Raw genomic sequence first — 18,349 nt, forward strand, 5'->3', positions numbered from 1 at the left:
TCCAGTATCCGATTATATTCAAGACATTTAAATTTTTTATTTTTTTTTTATTAACTCCGTTTGTAAAATGAGCTTCACTGAAAATCTGCCAATTGAAGAACCAAATGTCTAATAAAAGAAAATTAACTCAAGCTTTAAATTCGTTACTTAAATTCGGAGACTTTAAGCAAGTTGTGCTCCACTTTTTAACGTTACATCTGGAACAAAGAAAAGTATCTAAGGGCAACGCTTTTGAACCATTTTCATACCCTTGCCAAACTTTGGATCTTTAGATCGTAGCATCTTGTTTTTGAAGTGCTTACAGCCCCCCCACCCCCGTTCTGATGCATCTGCTTCGAGAAGAATCCTAAAAAGGACTCCTCCCACGCTCTCTCAACAGAAAAGTGACCAGACAGCCAAATTGCACACGAGTGATGTTATAATTGGGTCACAGCTGTCAAGAGAACACAGCAGGTGCATCAGGGCAGCAAATGCACAAATTCAACCACCCCTCAAATTTAAAAAAACCCTTAAAGAATGAGACAATTTTGTTAAATTTTGCCAATTTGTCACCCGGTTGAGGGCAAGATGCTCTTGTCTCAGTCTTTACGGCGTTTCCCCCAGCGACAGCCGCTGGCAGTAAGGCTACGTCGCGTCACATCGTCCAAGACCGGATCTTAAACCAGCTCACGTTCTCTCCTTCAGCTGTAGCCGTTACTGCCAGTGGGCCGACAAGAAAACAGACAGCCGCCATGTGCCTGCATTTGGATCCCTGTTCATCCAACTAATGCTCAATTTAAATTTTTTTTTTAATAAATAATACGCCCCCCCCCCTCCCCACCAAAAAAAAAAAAAAGAAAAAAGCCACAACAGCCTGATTATCAAATAAGATGTGCAAGTAGTTTCAGGACGCGCATGAGAACAGGGATCAGTCGTAACCAATGAGAAATCCGGAGGTCGCCTAATGAAAGATAACTTTTTAAATTGAGCTCGAATGTGCGACTGTACCTCTCAATGATTCCAACAGGAGAGCATCTCACCACAGTAGAGAGGGAACCTCGCGTGCAAGAAGGCTCCGGCTGACAGACGACGATCAGCGAACCTTCGTGCAAAATGAGGTTGTTGCATATAAACGCAACCCAAAAAAACACAAGTATCCCACAAACACCCCCCCCCCCCCCCACCCCAAAAAAAAAAAAACAACCCCATAAAGCAGTAAAGGGCAGATACACACACAAGAACTCTGCCAGCTGAGGTGCCCTAATGTCTCTTTTTTTTTTAAGCTGATTTTAGCTGTAATCCTTCATTTGCGCTCCCCCTGGGCGCTGCCCTGTGGTGCTCTGGTCTGGGCGTGATGAGTGCAGGAGAAGCAGTGCGGCCTGTGCCGTGGCCTGAACCCATCGCTCTGTTAAGTGCAGTCCAAACCCGCTCAGGTTGTGTTTTTAAGAGAAGCGTCTTCCGTTTGCTGCTCCCCCACCCCCCCCACCCTCTTCTCCTTTCACAACAGGATGCACAGAGAATGAATTTCTGCTACATTTTAGGTCAGATCGTTCATTGTGATGCATTCGGCCAACATTCTTCAAAAAGAGGAAAATACCCCCCCAACCCACCCCAGCATCAGGAAGTAATGTAGCTGTGCTTAACAAGGGCATAAATCAACGTAACAGCTAGTACCTCCCCCAAAACAAATTATCTGCCAATTCAGCTGCACTGCAGCAAGTAGTACTACAGGATAAAACATTATTTCTCTTCCAACGCCGGCACTCGTTATTACTGGAGATCTTAAGAGTGCCTCAAGAGTCCGTTTCACAAGTTAAGGCTGGTGACAACAAAGAATTCATTACTCAAATGCACAAGCTTAAAAAAAGCCATTTGTCTGGACTCGACCGCTTGTTAACACTGGTAGCAGGAGGGGGAGGGGGGGGAGGGTTTAAACGATCCCGCTTTAAGTGCATCTTTAGAGAATTGCACTCGCCATCAAATTTGAAGGGGGGAATAAAAGATTATCAGTGAAAACGCCCCAGGAACAAATTGTTTTCAGCTCCTAATAAATTCTACAATTTCTAAAATTATAAATAAAGTCACAGGCCAATATTAGAGACCAAACCAACTGGCCGCGGAGGAAGAGAACTCCAGTGCTAACAAGAGAGAAGGGGCAGGCAGCTTTTCAGTTTGTCAGCCAGCTTTTGAACTTGTTTTAAAACAATCTTAAAATGAAGGTATATACACAAGGTGAAAGGTGCAGCGCGCATGTCGTGCTGCACGTCTCGCTGAAGCAAGTATGGCCATCCGTAGGAAGGTGAAACACGGGACAACAAAAAGAGGGAAGAAAAAAAATATAAGCGCTCTCTCTCTCCTAGTAAACTCCACCAAAACAGGAATCCTCATGACTCGCGGTGTTGCAAGGCTGCTTCTCAATCTTTAGTGTTCTGCTGCTGAAGACGGGAGGAAAGGTTCTGGGTCTCTAAGAAGCACAACGCTTCTTCACAAGCAAGTGGACAGTCTGGCTGCGTCTTGGAGAAAAATCCAGCATCACTGTCCATGGAAAAATCCAAGTTTGTCCTCATTTATCAGCCAGACTCAAGTTCAGCCAAGCCAGCGGGAAGAAAAACCAACCAAAAAAAAAACAAAACAAAAAAAAAAAAAAACATTTCAGACCAGCCTTCCTCCAAATTTTTCTCTGTTTTCCTTGCAGATGGATGACCCAACCAAAAAACAGCGATGAATTCACCCATTTGGTCAGACATTAAATTAGCGTAACAAATTTTTCAATTCGGTGAATATGGATGTGTGTGTGTGTGTGTGACACGAGCGAGATGGAGGGTGATGCAGGGTTATTACTTTAGAACGACTAACTGCTTGTTAAGGCACTTGATACAAATCGGTTAAAATTTCCAAAATAAAGAGTGGAGGATGGAGGGTGTCACATCTGGGTCTGTTGAGACTGGCTTTGCGTTGGTGGTGGATATGAATCATCACAATGTGCATTGATCTTTTTCTTGTTTTCTCGACTTGGTCCCATGCTTTCCTCGCGGTGCTCGTGTCTTCGGTGTGCGGTGGTGCAGCACAGGCCTTACGGAAAGGCAGATGAGTTCTTCCAAATCGTCCATCGAAACACAATCCTAATGGTGGCATCCCAAAAAGTAAGACTGACAGAAACTGTACATTAAAAAAAGGGAGGGGAAAAAATAATTCCAAGACGGTGGGCGGGGGGGGGGGGGGGGGGGGGATGAGAAAAGGATAGAACTGGGGAGCGAAGGATGGACTTCTCTGGAAAGAAAGAAAAGGCGATTTAGAATGATTTCAAGTCGAGTAATCTACTTTGATGTGCGTTACAATGTGTACAGACTTACTGGCTCATGGCTTGACTTCTTCTCCACTCTCGCTGTGGTACTCCGCCACATATAGGCTCTTGTCGATGATGCCGGGGATCGGCTTGATCTCTGTTCCAAGCTGCTCCTCAATCCCTTTCAGGTTGAAGCGATCGTCATATGTGATGAGGTTGATGGCGAGACCCAGGTGTCCAAAGCGGCCTGGGAATTAAAAGAAAGAAAGAAAAAAAGTTTTTACACTGAAGAAAACCGATAAACGCACTTAGAAAAAAAAAAAACGGGAATGTTTTGAACCCTTACCGGATCGACCAATGCGATGAAGGTACGTTTCTCCCAGCTTGGGGAAATCAAAGTTGATCACAACATTCACAGCTTGAATGTCAATTCCTCTTGTGAAGAGGTCTGCAGACGACAGACGGAGATCAGACCGATACGGGGACACTCAAAGAAAAGTGGTCGCTCACACAAACAGACGCACTTAAAAAGGGAAAATTGACTTTCAAACAAAGTCTGGGGAGAAATGACAGTTTCACTTCAAACTCTCTGAATAAAATTAGCTAAAAGTAGGCTTTGACTAACATCCTTTGTGCTTTCACAGGAAACGAGCTCAGAAATGTACTCTGTAAAAGTTAAAAAACCTTGACTGATTTTTCAGAAAATAAAAGATTCACTTCTTTCCTTCACTTTCCAGACATGCTAAACTCGATGCACATTATGTGTGTAAATATAAATTAATTTTGTGTACATGTATATTAAAAAAAAATAGATTTATACATTTACAAGAGATATGAATATAGATAGTATTAGTGGAAATACATTCTTTATATGCATCTATTTTGTTGTAGGTTTAGAAAATATGGGAATGACTTCATTAAAAAAAAAATCTAAACAAGTCTGGTTTGACGTCATTAAGTCCGTTACTTCTACACAAAGTCATTCCAATGTATAGTCAACCGAGTTTCAATGCCAGAAGATGGTGCTGGATTTGGATCTTTCATAACCTTCATATATCAACATATTTCTGGGCGTTACATTAAAATGCATTTAATTTTGCATTTGTGGGTTCATGGTTGAACACCTTTTGTTTATAAACATCACCTGAAAGATTTTATTTCCATTTGCGGTTGACTTAAAAAAAAAAAAAAAAAAAAAAGCTCACAAGAGCTTCTTTTCTGCTGCTGGTGAAAGTTTGTCACTTACCAGTGCAGACAAGATTCCGGCAGAGGCCATTTCTGAAGTCGTGGAACACACGGTTGCGATGTTCCTGGAGAGCAAAGCAGAGAAACGTCGCATGAATACAAACAACACTGCTTTGATGAAGACGTCGCACAAGAATATCACAAACTTCATGTGTGCCGGTCAATGTTGGGGTCAAGTCATTCTACCACCGTTTGTATCGTTTCCCTTTCACAACAAACTCACTCCACAAAACACATTTTATGTCTTCAGGCCAAGTTGGAAAAAAAAACTGCAATAAGGTACAGTACAGAATCTTATTACACTTCATCCCAGAGTCAAGTGTACCATTACTCATTGAGGTGAAAGAAGCTGGCAGAAGTGGTTCACTCCAGAAATAGAGCGGTGGTGTGAACTGCAGCAGCACATCAAATCCCAAACAGGAACAGCTCAACAATGCAAACACAGCAACAGCTGTGCTGCACACGTCAGTCACCAACCAGTACAACCAGTTGTACAAAATGGTAAACATGGTTTCAGGAGCCCACCTGTCTCATCTTGGCGTGAATGTAGAAACATGAATATCCAAGCTGCGAGATCTTCTTGGCAAGGAGCTCCACTCTCTGAGAGGAGTTGCAGAAGATAATAGACTGGTTGATCTGGAGCTGGAAAAACAAATAGACACCGGTTAATTCTGTGTTTTGAATGTTTTCACAGTGGCTTTGTAAAAAACACTTTAGATTAGTGTCTCCATCCACATTTAGAATTAAAAGCCTGCAGTCAAGTTGGCTTGACTCTTAATGTAGATAAATGTGAGCAAGAAGCAGAGGAAACACTCACCCTGGAAAACAAGGTGTTAAGGCAATGGACTTTTTGCCTTTCAGTTACATAAGCATAATATTGAGTCACGCCCTTCAGTGTAAGCTCCTCCATTAGGTTGATCTCGTAGGGTTTCTGCAGGTGCGCATTCTGAAAATGGAAGTCAAACGTTTATGTTCACATTGTGCCACATTTAGCAGAAGACATTCCTCGGGGAAATGTGAAGTCCTTGAACAAGCACAAAAAAAACAAACCTACCATAAACTTCTGCACACTGAGGGGGAAGGTTGCAGAATAGAGCAAGATCTGCCTCTGTTTGGGGAGGAAGCCCAGAATCTCCTCCATCATCACCACAAAGTCCTGAGACAGGAGTTTGTCAGCCTGTCGAGCAGAAAGACAATTTACCACAACCGAATATACACGAGGAGCCGCGTTTGTGACCACAACGCTGTTGAACTCACTTCATCCAGAACAATCATCTGCACTTGATTGACTTTGGCCACTCCTTTCTTTATGAGGTCGAGGATCCTTCCAGGAGTCGCAATGATCACATGTACTGTGTTTAGAGAGTGAAAAGAAATGCAGCCAATGTAAGAAAGATGTACCACTTCCTGGCACCCTTCACTCAGCCACAGAACATGTTTGGATTAGTTTGCACACTTCCAATTGTCAACAGCTTTGCCTGCCAACAATGTAGCCGTCTACCCAGCAGACAGCGATCTGGAGACACTCGTGGCATACATGATCCAGTTACAACATGTCGCAGGGGAGTTTTCATGATACTTGAAGCAAATACTGCATTCCATTAACTTAAATGAAAAAAAATCTTGGATTTGTTATAGTCAAATGTTTGGATATTTTATATATTTAATCTGTGGATTTATGTCTTTTTTATTTTGCCCTGCATCTATCCTCGGCTACTCCCCGACTGGAACGGCAGAAATTCTCCACCTTCAAGTCTGGTTCTGCAGTATCCACATTTGGATAGTACGTTACAGTCACTAATTAAAAGTCACTTAGGTCCATATCATTTACTTTTTCAAACAAATCTCTCGTTATATCGCATAAGGTGAAATATTTTACTGCACAACAATAGAACATGAAATGTCCAGTTCTACTAGAGTTTATGAAGAGACAAAACCAAGGTCAACCTCCGTCCTCATACATGTTATTGAAGCGTGTGAAACCTGGGTATGAAGCATCCATACCAAATAAAACAATGGCAGTTTCTACACAAAGATGGTGAAAAATCAATTCGCAAGTTGGTGTGGTCAACATTCATCTTCTATATCGGTTATTGTGTTCAGGCACATGTAGACGCATCTCAGGGAAACACTGCTCTGTTCATGACTTTTTATATTTGAGGTCGACTTGCTTTTTGTACACCTCAGTCATCCACTGCCAGCCGTGTGAAAAGGCCCCAATAATTAACAGAGCAACATTATAGGCTCCTAAACTGTAATGGTATTAAATTGAAAACTCAGACATTCATAGGTGTTGGACACTCATTTAGGCATTAAAGAAACTATACTCACCAGTATGTGTCAGCAGATTTATTTTGATGACTAATGAAACCGAACCATTGCCATTTTTAGATACCGCAGATACCTCGTTATCATATTGCCCAACCCCAGTCTGGTTTTGAACATTTCTCCTAGTTAAAACGAAATTTTTCCTTTCCATCTCCTCTGCCTGATGTCAAATTGTTCTCTGTAAAAGTGCCTTGAAATGGCCGTTGGATTTGGTGCTTGAGAATTAAAATTAAAGTTAAACACATTTGTCAGTACAGAGAAACTAACAGAAGAAGGAGGCTACTTAAAATCATAGCCATGAAACAACTCCGCACAAATTATTTTTTCTTCACTTTACACTGAATAAGGTTCCATCACAATTAATCAGCTTATAAGTTGCAACAGCACATGTAAAATATCTCTTGAGCCATCTACCCATCTGTTCTTGCGGCTTTTAGTTTAACCGTCGCAGAGAGTCTCAACAATTCAACAACAGCAGACCACATGATTTCCCTTTGAGGGTTGATTAAGGTCCACCTGAAGCCGGGGTCGCAAACCTCAGGCATGGTGCCACAGTTGGCTCATTGCATCATTGGCACACAGAGATGAATGTTGCCAAAAGCCGTTGTCAGAGGGAAAGCAGCTTTGCAGACGCTGAAAGGCCACATAGCCACGACATGTTTGTATACAGCATGACAGAGTTTGAGTGAGATTTGGCACCACATTTACAAGAGACCGTCTTGATCTACCTAAAGTCTTGGGGGTAGAGGAGTTTCTTTTGCATCTGAAAAGCATGTACAGAAATGACATCCTGCATTTGGCAGGCATGGCGCAATACTGAAACTCAATCTGGAAGAGAATGTGTGCCAATTAAAGGCCAATGTCTGAGTCTTTGATAGGTGAGACATTAAAAAAAACTTTAAGGCATGTCTACATGGGCATCTTCATTGTTGCCATCTATTGAAACTGGTCTCGAGAAAACACAATGGCAGAACAATTTGTGGTAAGTGGAGATTACCCGTTTCATCGAGTCTCATGATGTCGTCACGGAGGTTGGTTCCACCTGTGGTTGCCATTACTTTCACTCCGCCCATGTGTTTGCTGACCTGGATACATATTTGGCTTACTTGCAGAGCCAACTCTCTGGTGGGTACAATGACCACAGCTGGAGGGAAAGAAAAAAAAAATGCTGGTTTTAAAACATTGTGATTCTGCAATGAAATAAGCAGGAGCCAGCTTGATCTCGTGAATAAACTCTTTCTAAACCACTAAAACAATGAAGTCACAACAATTGGATGGCTGAACTGCAACACCGTTCCACACAAAGGGCTTTCAGCTGAAGTGTGACATGTGGTGCCAACAGAGACTGGCTCTAAATACTCACCTAGAAATAATAAAAAGTCCCGTGCTGATCAAGTTTTGATCGGCATCAATTTAGCGAGTGAAAATGTAGAAAACGGGCTCTCTAACCTTGTATGCAGTCCCTCTTCAGGTCAATGCGTTCAAGTAAGGGAATGAGGTAGGCTCCACTCTTTCCCGTGCCATTCTTGGCTCTGGCCAAAATATCCCTTCCAGACAGCGCAATGGGAATGCTTTCCTCCTGCACACAAAGCCACAACAAATGAGCATTTCAAGCATAAACACTCTGCCAGAATGTGAGAAAAAGCGGGTCTGCAACCTTCGCCAACTGATGCCAAACAGTGCAATGTAACTGGCAAGAGGTTTGAAAACAAGTCAACAGTAGCAAGGCGAAACTAGCGACATTCTAAATGTCAACGAGATTCCAAAGATTGTTGAAATACTTGAAAGGAAATATCCAATCCAAAAGATCTCAAAATAGTGTCAAAAAAAAAAACTAACAATAAAGGGTGGAGGCTCAATATAGTCAAACAAATCAAATTTCCACACACCATGATTGTAATAAATCATAGCAGCAAGTCTAAAAGTTGTTGAGACATTTCGGTCAGGGCCACAGTGGCAGAGCCAGAAATGCTACGGTGCCCTGGAGCCATCCTGCAAGCTCGGCTATAAATAGTTTTAAACTTCAAGTGCAACTGCTTGCTTCTTTATTAGTTACATTAACTGAAGACTTGCAAATCTGATTCCATTCTTGAAGAAACCCTCACATTTAAGGCTAAACGAATATGAAACATGATCGAAGACTTGCACTTCTAAAGACAGAAAAATACAATGTAAAGCATTTTGATAGCTCAAACATACCGTTGCCAAGTCATGATAAATAATCCGTTTTATTTATAGGTGCTATTCATATAACATCCAAGGTCACATGACAAATGTTTCATTGTGCAGCAGTTTGACATGTCAGTTTTACAATACTAAATTTGTGGAGACAGTAAAGTCAATGTTAGTGTAACTATATTCATTTTTAATTACACACAAATCTATAATTAAGGGCTAGTACTTCCTGAAAGACAAACAATATTGTTCTTGTAAAAGAAAACAAATGACAGGTGTGGCTGAAAGTACCTGGATTGGAGACGGCTTCTCCCAGCCCATCTCGAAAATTCCCATGAGTAGCTCCCTCTTCAAGCAATAATCCTCAAACTCATTGCCTTTAGTTGCAGTCACATCCTGGAATCAGAGCAATTACGGAAATCTTATTAAAATGTAAACCGCTGTGGGGAATTTACAAGACAGGGAAAACAATTCACAACACACAGGCTCACATTGAGTAGTTAATTGACAATATTATGAGGGGCCACACACGCATACAAAAAAAAAAAAAAAACATTTCAAGTCAGATCATCATATACCCACCGAAGTTCTCATCCTCATGTCCTTTGGGGGCAATTTTAAATTTTTCTTCCAGTCATCTCCAGGCCTGTGGAGAAGCACATTTCTTATGAGCAAAATGGAAAGCAAGTCTATCAAAATGTGTGCATCTTCAGGTGAATCACCACTCACTTAATGACAGCGTTTGGAGTCAGGGCCGGCTGGGAGTTTCCGTTGTTGATTGTGCCTTTCATCTGGTTAAACGGCTGCTGTTGAAGGCCCCCGCCGCCTCCACCCGGGGCCCCTGCAGGCTTCACAGAGCCTCTGAGCTGTCCATTTTGAGTGGCCAGGCCCATAATCACTGGATTCTCTGTCCTGGCGGTGCTCATGTTTATATTGTGTCACTTTCCCCGTTTCTTTTATGAAACCTTCCAACAGTGTCTTGATTCAGCCAGCCCACACTGCTGGGACCTCTCAAAACTCAGGTTTGCCCTCCTTTCCTCCCCCCCTCTCTCTCTCTCTCTCAATATATATATATATAATATCTATTTTTTTTTTCTTTTTGTTAAATATTAGCTAAACTTAAATTGTCAATGATTAGCTACGCAGCAAATATTCCTGCTGGGACATCAAGTGTCGAGAAACAAATTCCTTTTTTCTGCTTTTGTAAGACGTCTATACATGGAAATTAAACGAGGGCTTAACATAGATTTAACCTGCCAACGTTATCTGGAGGGCGATACAGCAGGCTTAGGCCGACGGTTCAGCTCGCCATCACTGAGCCGCTTCCTCACTTTTGTCCAACCCTAGAAACAGACGACACAAGATATATACATATGTCAAAACAAAAAGAGCCGATAGAGAATTAGCACGTTGGGAATATTTCACAAATTATGATTCTCCGTGATAACGTGAATAGTTAACAGGAGGAGGCGAGGCCTAATGTCAAGAGTTAGCCCACACACGGCTAACAGGTTAGCTCCGTTGACAATGAAACCGCATCGTTGAGCAAATTGAGTTAACGGGACTGAGAAGAGTGTGTCCACTAAATAAAATGATTTTATAAGCACACAAGTGAACCGCGTACGCGCAGAGGAAAACCGAGGCGAGCTAGCTTTTATAGCCACTCAACGACGTAACCAGCGTCATGCTAACGTGACTTCAGCTGGCGCAATAAATAAGACGATTTCATTTCGGCTCCCGAAACTACGGAGACCAGGGTTACGTTAACAGACACGGGCTGCAACGCCAATAAACAAAACTAACAGCAAATATACCGACGAGCACGAGATAACCCGTCCAAATGGAGACCGGCTAACACAGGCTAACACAAGCTACCCAGCGACGGCGATATGACACCAACAGTCGAACAGAAGACTACAAACCCGCCACGCAACATTAAAGTGCGCAGAAAAAGATGCTGCTTGTGAGCGGAGGCCATTCGGATGCGTGCGTGTGTGTATTTACCTGGGTTTACTTGAATAACAGGTTCCGTATGCGGTGTTTGTAAGGTGTACTCAATTTTGTTTTAGCTGACTACGAACGAGTCTCGTTCAAGATGGCTTCCAGCCGTATTTAACCCGCCCCCGTCCGGAGAATCAGCTGATTCCAGTTCAAATCAACGCTTTTACCCTCGACCCCTGGTCACCAAAAATGCACATTTTAACGAATAAATACACCGCAACTGCGTCCGTTAACGTTTTAAATGATTTCGACCGTGTGCGGGTTTCAAACATGAAATCATTTGGCATTTAATTGTGTTTGCACTACTTCTTAATATTTGTATTGTTTTTTTGTTTTAATTTTAGGAGTCATAAAATGATTCGTGAAGCCTGGAATTGACTTACTAGTGGTGGAATGCATTTAACAAAGGGCACATCTTTAGTGTGTTGGTGCTTTCTGAGCACAGGCTTGCTCAACCTTGAAAAGATTGGTAAATATTGTGATATGCGATGACGTCATTGGGTAACACGATAACGATATTTAACGGTATCAAGCGCGTATGATTGTTGATATATATATATATAGATAGCTATATATATATACATATATATAAAAAAAATTCTTTTATCTTTTTTCCCTTCTCTGGCAGACAGTTATTTGCTGTCAACTGAATCGATCCTGATCAAGCTCATATTTGTCATTTTGGTCATCAAAGCATGAATGTGCAGTGCCTGGAAACATAATTTGTCCTGACATGCATATCACATTTATTGCTATCTATGAATTTTAATGTATTATTTATTCAACATATTGTTTTGTGAATTAATCCGGATCAATCCAGCTTCAATTTCATGTTTAAAACTGCTATTTCCAAGTATGAATGCGCGATGCACAGGAACATACTTCATTGCGATATGCATATTGTAATCATGATATACTGCATTGTCGTGATATACTTTGCTATTCTATATGCCATCAAATGTACTGTTCTGATCGGAGCTTGTGAGTCCTCTTGCTATTTAAACTTATAATAGCTTATTATTTGGTCACACTTGTGTGGAGATGCATCTTGTCATCTGTGCTCCAAGCACAGTACTTACTTCCACATTCACATTTCCACAATATTTGCATATTTGTTCCCACATGCTTGAATGTAAGCTCTATATTTTTAATGATTCTATTTCTACATTTGAAGATTTACCTTACAAACCCACTTGTTCAGTGGCAATAATATTTCATAATAACCTCAATATGTGCACACTAATTTTAGATTAAGAACCTTGTTTTATCGACAGGTAAAAATGAGAGCACATAAACCTACAAAGAATAACAACTTTCTTAGTTTTAGTGAAAAGAAGCCTGAGATTGGGTGGATTTGAGGCCACATCTTTATTCTGAGGTCTTGTGTCGTGGGTTTAGTTGTAGTCACGGTCGTGTGATAATACAAAACAATCTGATAGATTTCATGGCTGTTAAGCCAAACGATGTGATTAACAGCAACTATTCATCAATAGAAACACTGTCAAAGATGAAACAACCACAGAAGCCAAATATGATGATTTCTAGACTCTCACAGAAGTAAAAAAAAATTAACCACATGTGGATTCTTTAGTGGTGTGTTATGTCTGCAAATCATATTTAAAAAGGTTTGACTCTTAGTGGCTACGTTTACCTTGTTTTATACACTTTTAGTAAAAAAAAAATGGTAATGTATTTGTGTGCTTTCATGTCGGCTGTATTTAGACGTTTTCAAATGAAAATGGCAAATGCTTGATGTGTTTTGCGCATGCTCTGTTGACAAACACTTTCTGCACCAGATTAACTGCCTGAATTTGGACCAGGAGCCATATGTTTGATCCACTGCTCTACGCATGAATTACTTGTTTTATAAAAGACTGATGTGAAATCTAAATATAGATACTCAGTGAGGCATGGAACAGTTTTGTGACAACAGTTTGGGGGGGTTACGGCCTTTTTTTTAGGAGCTCATCATTCAATTCATCCATCAAAACTTATTTGTCTCAGAAATAGCAACGTTTTACCAATAAGTCTGAAATATTGAAACTGGATAATAACATTTGCCATTTTTTCTTAATAATATCATTGCTGGAGGAATATAAAGTACACCCAGTACAGTACAGTTGCTAAGTTACTTGCATTGCTGCCCTAATGTGATAACCACATAGGAGCCCGTGTTATTCCTCCAAAAAAACAAAAAACAAATCAGCAAACATAGAAGAGTAAGCACTAACAGGAAGTCTGGACACATTTCACCACAGCTGGCTGAGACACTCACTCAAGATTTACAAAGCATGGATGACTTGCAGCCTTTTTCCTTTGAGGTAAACGCGGTTTAGATTCAACTGTATTTCTCTACTGTAGATGAATAAATGTCACAGACAGGCAGAAGTCTGCACACGTTTCCTTTTAACTTTATTTGCACGTTCTAGTTAAATTTCACAATTTAAAATGTAAAAAGTGTAGCTTAATGCTGATGATTCTATGTCTGTCATTCTAAAGTTAAAGTTTGTAACCCCTTATAATGTGACCATATTTTTTTTTCTTGCTTAAATCTATTTAAAATAACAATTACAAAGCTTATGTTCACTGGCGAGAATCTAACCGCCAATTTATACTTTTTCATTTTCAAATGTGAAATACAGCCATTTTGCTTAGTTGCACTTTTTTCCAAAGGGATTTCATTTCGATAAATGTGATTTTATAGTGAATTAAAATTGTTTCGAATATGCCTGGAGCAACACCAAATGTGAAGACAATCAAATTAAAAGGTATTTCAAGCAGGGTTATGATATTTAGCATTTCTTCAACCTGTGAATCATTTGTAACGCATCTTAAAAATGTCTTAAATTAGGGGGTTTGAGAATTCTTTCCTGTTACCTTAAATGTAAATTAAATGTAAAAATGCATGTATATTTTTGCTTACTTCCATCAAAAAGTAAAAATCCAACCCTCCTGGTGAGGTTATCAATATAAAATGTGATATAACACCATTATGAAATTCAACTACTGTACTCATGATTTGCTTCATGAAATCATTAAAATCGTTTGAAACATGCAATACAAATACATACAGAACACATATTAAACTCTAGAAAAAAAATATTATTTCTAAAAAATATATATAGAATAATAAATAAAGCTTCCTATCGCAAAACCATTAATAAACTATTTATAGAATCTTGCATGTTAAAATTTATAGCTATTGTATGCTTAAAAACATTAGGAATCGTTATTCCAGTGAAAAACAAAAGTCTTCCACAGATATTCAAAACGTTTTTAAGTTGAGAGAAAAGTATTATAATTTAAGAGGTTTGGGTGTCTTTGAAAGGAGTAGTGTGAGAACTAATTTGAAAAACGAACATGTTTCAATTTTGGGAGTCATATCACAGAATGGATAAAGTGACGACTTAATATTGTATAAAACATTGTTGTGCTTCAAAATAAAAAAGATTAAAATATAAAATAATTACTGGTTACAATAAAAATTTGTATTACTTCTTTATGTTTTGTTTCTCTTGCATCACTGGTGTCCTGCGTAACTCGATTCTTAAGGGATGTGCAAAAATAAAATAGAAAAATAAGAAATAAGAAATAAATAAATAAGCCTTAGTTTGAGCTAATTATTTTATACTGAAATGCACAATATTTCAATATCTGCACTGTAACTGAAAAAACATGTATTCAGTCAATGCTTGTAATAAGAATGCGGAAACATTTCTATTGCAAGGAGCAGAGTGATTACAAATAGTGCTAAAAAAAACCAAAACATTTTATACAAAAAAAATGCTTGGTTTTAAAAAAAATCAAGACCTTAAATTGAGACGTTTAGTTTTTTCTGTTTATTCCATCTTGTCCACGTTGCGGTTTGAGGTTTTTACCGTCTTTGACTTCACCAATTAAGTTTCTGATCGGGAGAAATGTCTGTTTTAATTCATATCTAACCAGAGAGAAATGTTCTGGCATATTTGCTTCTAAAAAGATCTCTTCTCCAATGAAGGGGAAGTGAAAACGATCTGCACTGCTCAGTGTTTCCAGTTGAATAACTTGAGAAAAAAGCGGTGCGGGCGATCAAAACATCCCCATTACGCGTCACTAGGACCTCGTAAAAGGATGGAACATTCTGCAAGAATTCATATAAACCTGACAATTTAATCCCGTTATATGTATATACGCAAAAATACCTTTGATTCCTCAATTATGACCATGTGAATGGTTATTTTCTTTGTTTTATGCAGGTAGACAGTGAAGGAAGCGACTACTGGCCAGACCTTTATGACAACTACACCACATACCCTTATGAGAGTGGCACCGTCTGTCTGGACGGCCCGGGCCTGCAGAACTTCTATAAGGTGTTCCAGCCCGTGTTTTACAGCCTGATCTTGGTCCTGGGCGTGGTGGGTAATGGCCTGATGATCACAGTGCTCCTGACGCGCCGGCGCCAGCTGCGCATCACGGAGCTTTACCTCCTGCACCTGGCCCTGGCCGACCTCCTGCTCCTCCTCGCTCTGCCCTTCGACGTGATGGGAGGTGCCACCGGCTGGCTGTTTGGGGAGTTCCTCTGCAAGATGGTGGGCCTGTTAAAAAACCTCAACCTCACCTGTGGGAGTTTTCTCATAGCCTGCATTGGATTTGACCGCTATTTGGCCATCGTTCACGCAATCCCGAGTATGCAAAGTCGACGGCCGAGAGTCGTGCACCTGACGTGCGTCGCGCTGTGGCTCGTCTGTTTGGGCCTGTCGGTGCCGAACGCCGTCTTCCTTTCCCTGAGGGACGACGCCAACTCATCCACGACCGATTGTTCCTACTACAGCCACGGTCTGCATGCACACAACTGGGTTTTGACCAAAAGAGTGTTACACCACGTGTGCTTTTTCCTCCCCCTGGCCATTATGAGCTACTGCTACACAGCACTGGCGTTCACTCTGTGCAAAAGTCAAAAGAGCCAAATGAAGAAAGGCGCCGTCCGAGTGGCTTTACTCGTGACTCTGGTGTTCTGCTTCTGCTGGCTGCCGTACAACGTCACCCTGCTGGTGAAAACTCTGGCGGACCTGGGCGTCGTCGCCTACGAAAGCTGTGACTCCTTCCTCTTGTTGCAGCCGGTGCTGGACGTGACCGAGAGCCTGGGTATCTCACACTGCTGCCTGAACCCTTTCCTCTACGCCTTTGTTGGGGTGCGCTTTCGCAACGAGCTGATACAGCTGCTCTGTAAACTGGGCTGCAGGCGGATTTGTCTGCCTCTCGTCCGAGCGCAGGGTCACAGTCGAGCGTCGACCACCGACGGAGCGACGTCGGTCAGCACCGTCGTCTGCTGATGACTCTCCTGCAGCGTTTCACCCACTGCCATCATATACTACCAGCTGATACCTTTTAATTGCATTTAAAATGTTTTATTTACCCAGTCAATGAAAAAAAAAGTTGGCCTTGATTTGTATTTGCTTGCTTTGCAGATATTGCTGACAGAATTAAATAAAGATTTCACATGTTGTACAGCAACCGAGTCCCACTGTCGGGTGTTATGAAAGAACAGAAAAATCGACAACACAATAATCAAACATATTAGAGGTCCTTAATCTTCTATTTTAGACTTCTATTAAAACACAGTTATACAGTACAACTGCAAACAATCACAAATTGCATCTTATATACAGCAAGTATATATTATATTTATATAATTTCTTTTGCACAACAGTTTGGTAGTTGGAGAAAATAAATCAATGGTATTAAAACAAATAGAAATTTGAGGCACTCCTCTCCTGACCGCCACGCTGTTCCCACAACAAATAAACATGTTTCCCCCCCCAATATACACATTATACAGCATTTTAGAAAATGGCTTCAAATTTGTCATTGAACAGTGTTACAGTGCTTTTTAATTTCTTTCTTTTTTTAATTTTTTTTTTTTTTTTTTTTAAATCAGATGTAATCCAAAGTTTGGAGATTCTCACTGATTTATTTACTTATTTTACAATTCTTTTTTTTTTTTTTTTTTTTCTTCAAACAACTACAAGAATAACGGTAATGAAAAACTTTGGACACAATGGGAAGTTAACCTACTGAACTCTGTTTTTGTGGTTTTGTTTATTAAGCTGGATCAGAATGGCATGTTGGTCATACCACCAGGCCCGTAACCAATAGGACTGTCCAGAGACATTCCTCGCTGTCTGAGAGACTGCGGGCCCATCATGCCAGACTGCGGGTGGGACGGACCCATCACGGGACCCTGCGGGGACATCAGAGGGCCCTGAGGTCCGAAGGGCTCCCCTGGCATGGACAGGCTTCGCTGTTTAGCCTGCATCATCATAAGATTCTGCTGAGCCATCAGGTTGTGTGGGTGCTGCTGAGAGGGCATCATGCCGGAGTACGGGCTGGAAGGATGGTGCATGAGGCTGCTGTTCATCATGGCCTGTTGCTGTTGAAGCTGCTGCTGGGGCACCAAGCCTGTCCTCCCCATCATATGTCCAGGGGGGCACATGGGACCCATGCCCCCTCCTGAAACCATACCCCTGGAGCCCCCCTGAGGAATGCCCATGCTTTGGCGTATTACACCGTGCGACGTGTGGGGTGGCAGCTGTTGCTCGGCCATCATGTTCTGCAGGCTTGCTAAATGAGGGTTGGATGAGGGCCCGCCGCCGTGCGGGGGGCCGGACGAGGACAGCTGTTTGAGGAGCTGCTGTGGGGTGTGGTGCTGGGACGGCGGCCCCTGATGTGGGTTCTGATGTGGCTCGCTCTTGGGGAAATACTGAAGGGTGCTACTGGGTTTCTCAGCGGGAATGATGCGGGAGAGATCGAACTCGGGAATCCCCGTGTGAGTGGGCCGTATGACTTCACTCAGGTCCGGCCCATCCCCCATGGGAAGAGAGGCGAATGAGTCCGAGGGGTGAGGGGGGCGTTGGTGAGGGTGGCCTTTGCTCAGCAGGTGCAACTGCTGATGCGGCAGAATGTCCTCGTTGGACTGGGGGAAATTCTGCGGCATTCCTCCGATAGGCGAGTGCATGGGCCCGTGCGGCGGCGGCTGCATACGTGGAAAACCACCCATCTGATTCTGAGGCGAGACATTACAGGGCCCCATTCCCTCAGGTCCGTCTCCTCCCATCATGGCAGAATTCATGGCTGGCATGCCCATTTGGTTTGGGGAAGAAAGTACCGATCCTGAGGTGTCATGGGACAGGTGCTGCTGACCTTGGCTTACAATACCCATCGGGCTTTGTGGATCACTGTGGGGTCCCATCGGGCCGTGGGAGACGAGCATCTGTGATGTCTGGGGATTCACCATGTTTCCTGGTGATGAAACAAAGCAGACATGAGAACAAAGCAATGACACATCTTGTAGCACAC

General features: G+C 41.8%; 3 protein-coding genes across 3 annotated transcripts in view; 1 reads left to right on the forward strand and 2 right to left on the reverse strand.

The window, feature by feature from the left end:
* Positions 1-1,598: 1,598 nt before the first annotated feature.
* Positions 1,599-11,122, reverse strand: ddx6 (DEAD (Asp-Glu-Ala-Asp) box helicase 6). The gene is made up of 14 exons (XM_080513311.1): positions 11,018-11,122; positions 9,743-10,356; positions 9,596-9,659; positions 9,305-9,409; positions 8,288-8,417; positions 7,836-7,982; positions 5,768-5,862; positions 5,565-5,687; positions 5,328-5,456; positions 5,036-5,152; positions 4,512-4,575; positions 3,612-3,713; positions 3,333-3,512; positions 1,599-3,249 (listed from the first exon to the last, which is right to left on the reverse strand). The coding sequence occupies exons 2-13, from the start codon at positions 9,937-9,939 to the stop codon at positions 3,337-3,339; spliced, it is 1,449 nt and encodes a 482-aa protein (XP_080369437.1). The 5' UTR covers positions 9,940-10,356; positions 11,018-11,122; the 3' UTR covers positions 1,599-3,249; positions 3,333-3,336.
* Positions 11,123-13,305: 2,183 nt separating this feature from the next.
* On the forward strand, positions 13,306-17,015 carry cxcr5 (chemokine (C-X-C motif) receptor 5; the record flags this gene model as incomplete). Its single annotated transcript, XM_080510984.1, has 2 exons — positions 13,306-13,335; positions 15,250-17,015. 2 exons carry the CDS (start codon positions 13,306-13,308, stop codon positions 16,324-16,326), a joined length of 1,107 nt encoding a protein of 368 aa, XP_080367110.1. The 3' UTR covers positions 16,327-17,015.
* Positions 16,408-18,349, reverse strand: part of bcl9l (bcl9 like) — a 30,348-nt gene continuing 28,406 nt past the window's right edge. The window contains exon 9 of the mRNA XM_080507550.1: positions 16,408-18,292. Within this exon, the coding sequence (XP_080363676.1) occupies positions 17,106-18,292 (1,187 nt within the window). The 3' untranslated portion in view covers positions 16,408-17,105. The remainder of the gene's footprint in view (positions 18,293-18,349) is intronic.

The sequence above is a fragment of the Blennius ocellaris genome, assembly GCF_963422515.1.
Source record: "Blennius ocellaris genome assembly, chromosome: 2".
NCBI classification, from domain to species: Eukaryota; Metazoa; Chordata; class Actinopteri; order Blenniiformes; family Blenniidae; genus Blennius; species Blennius ocellaris.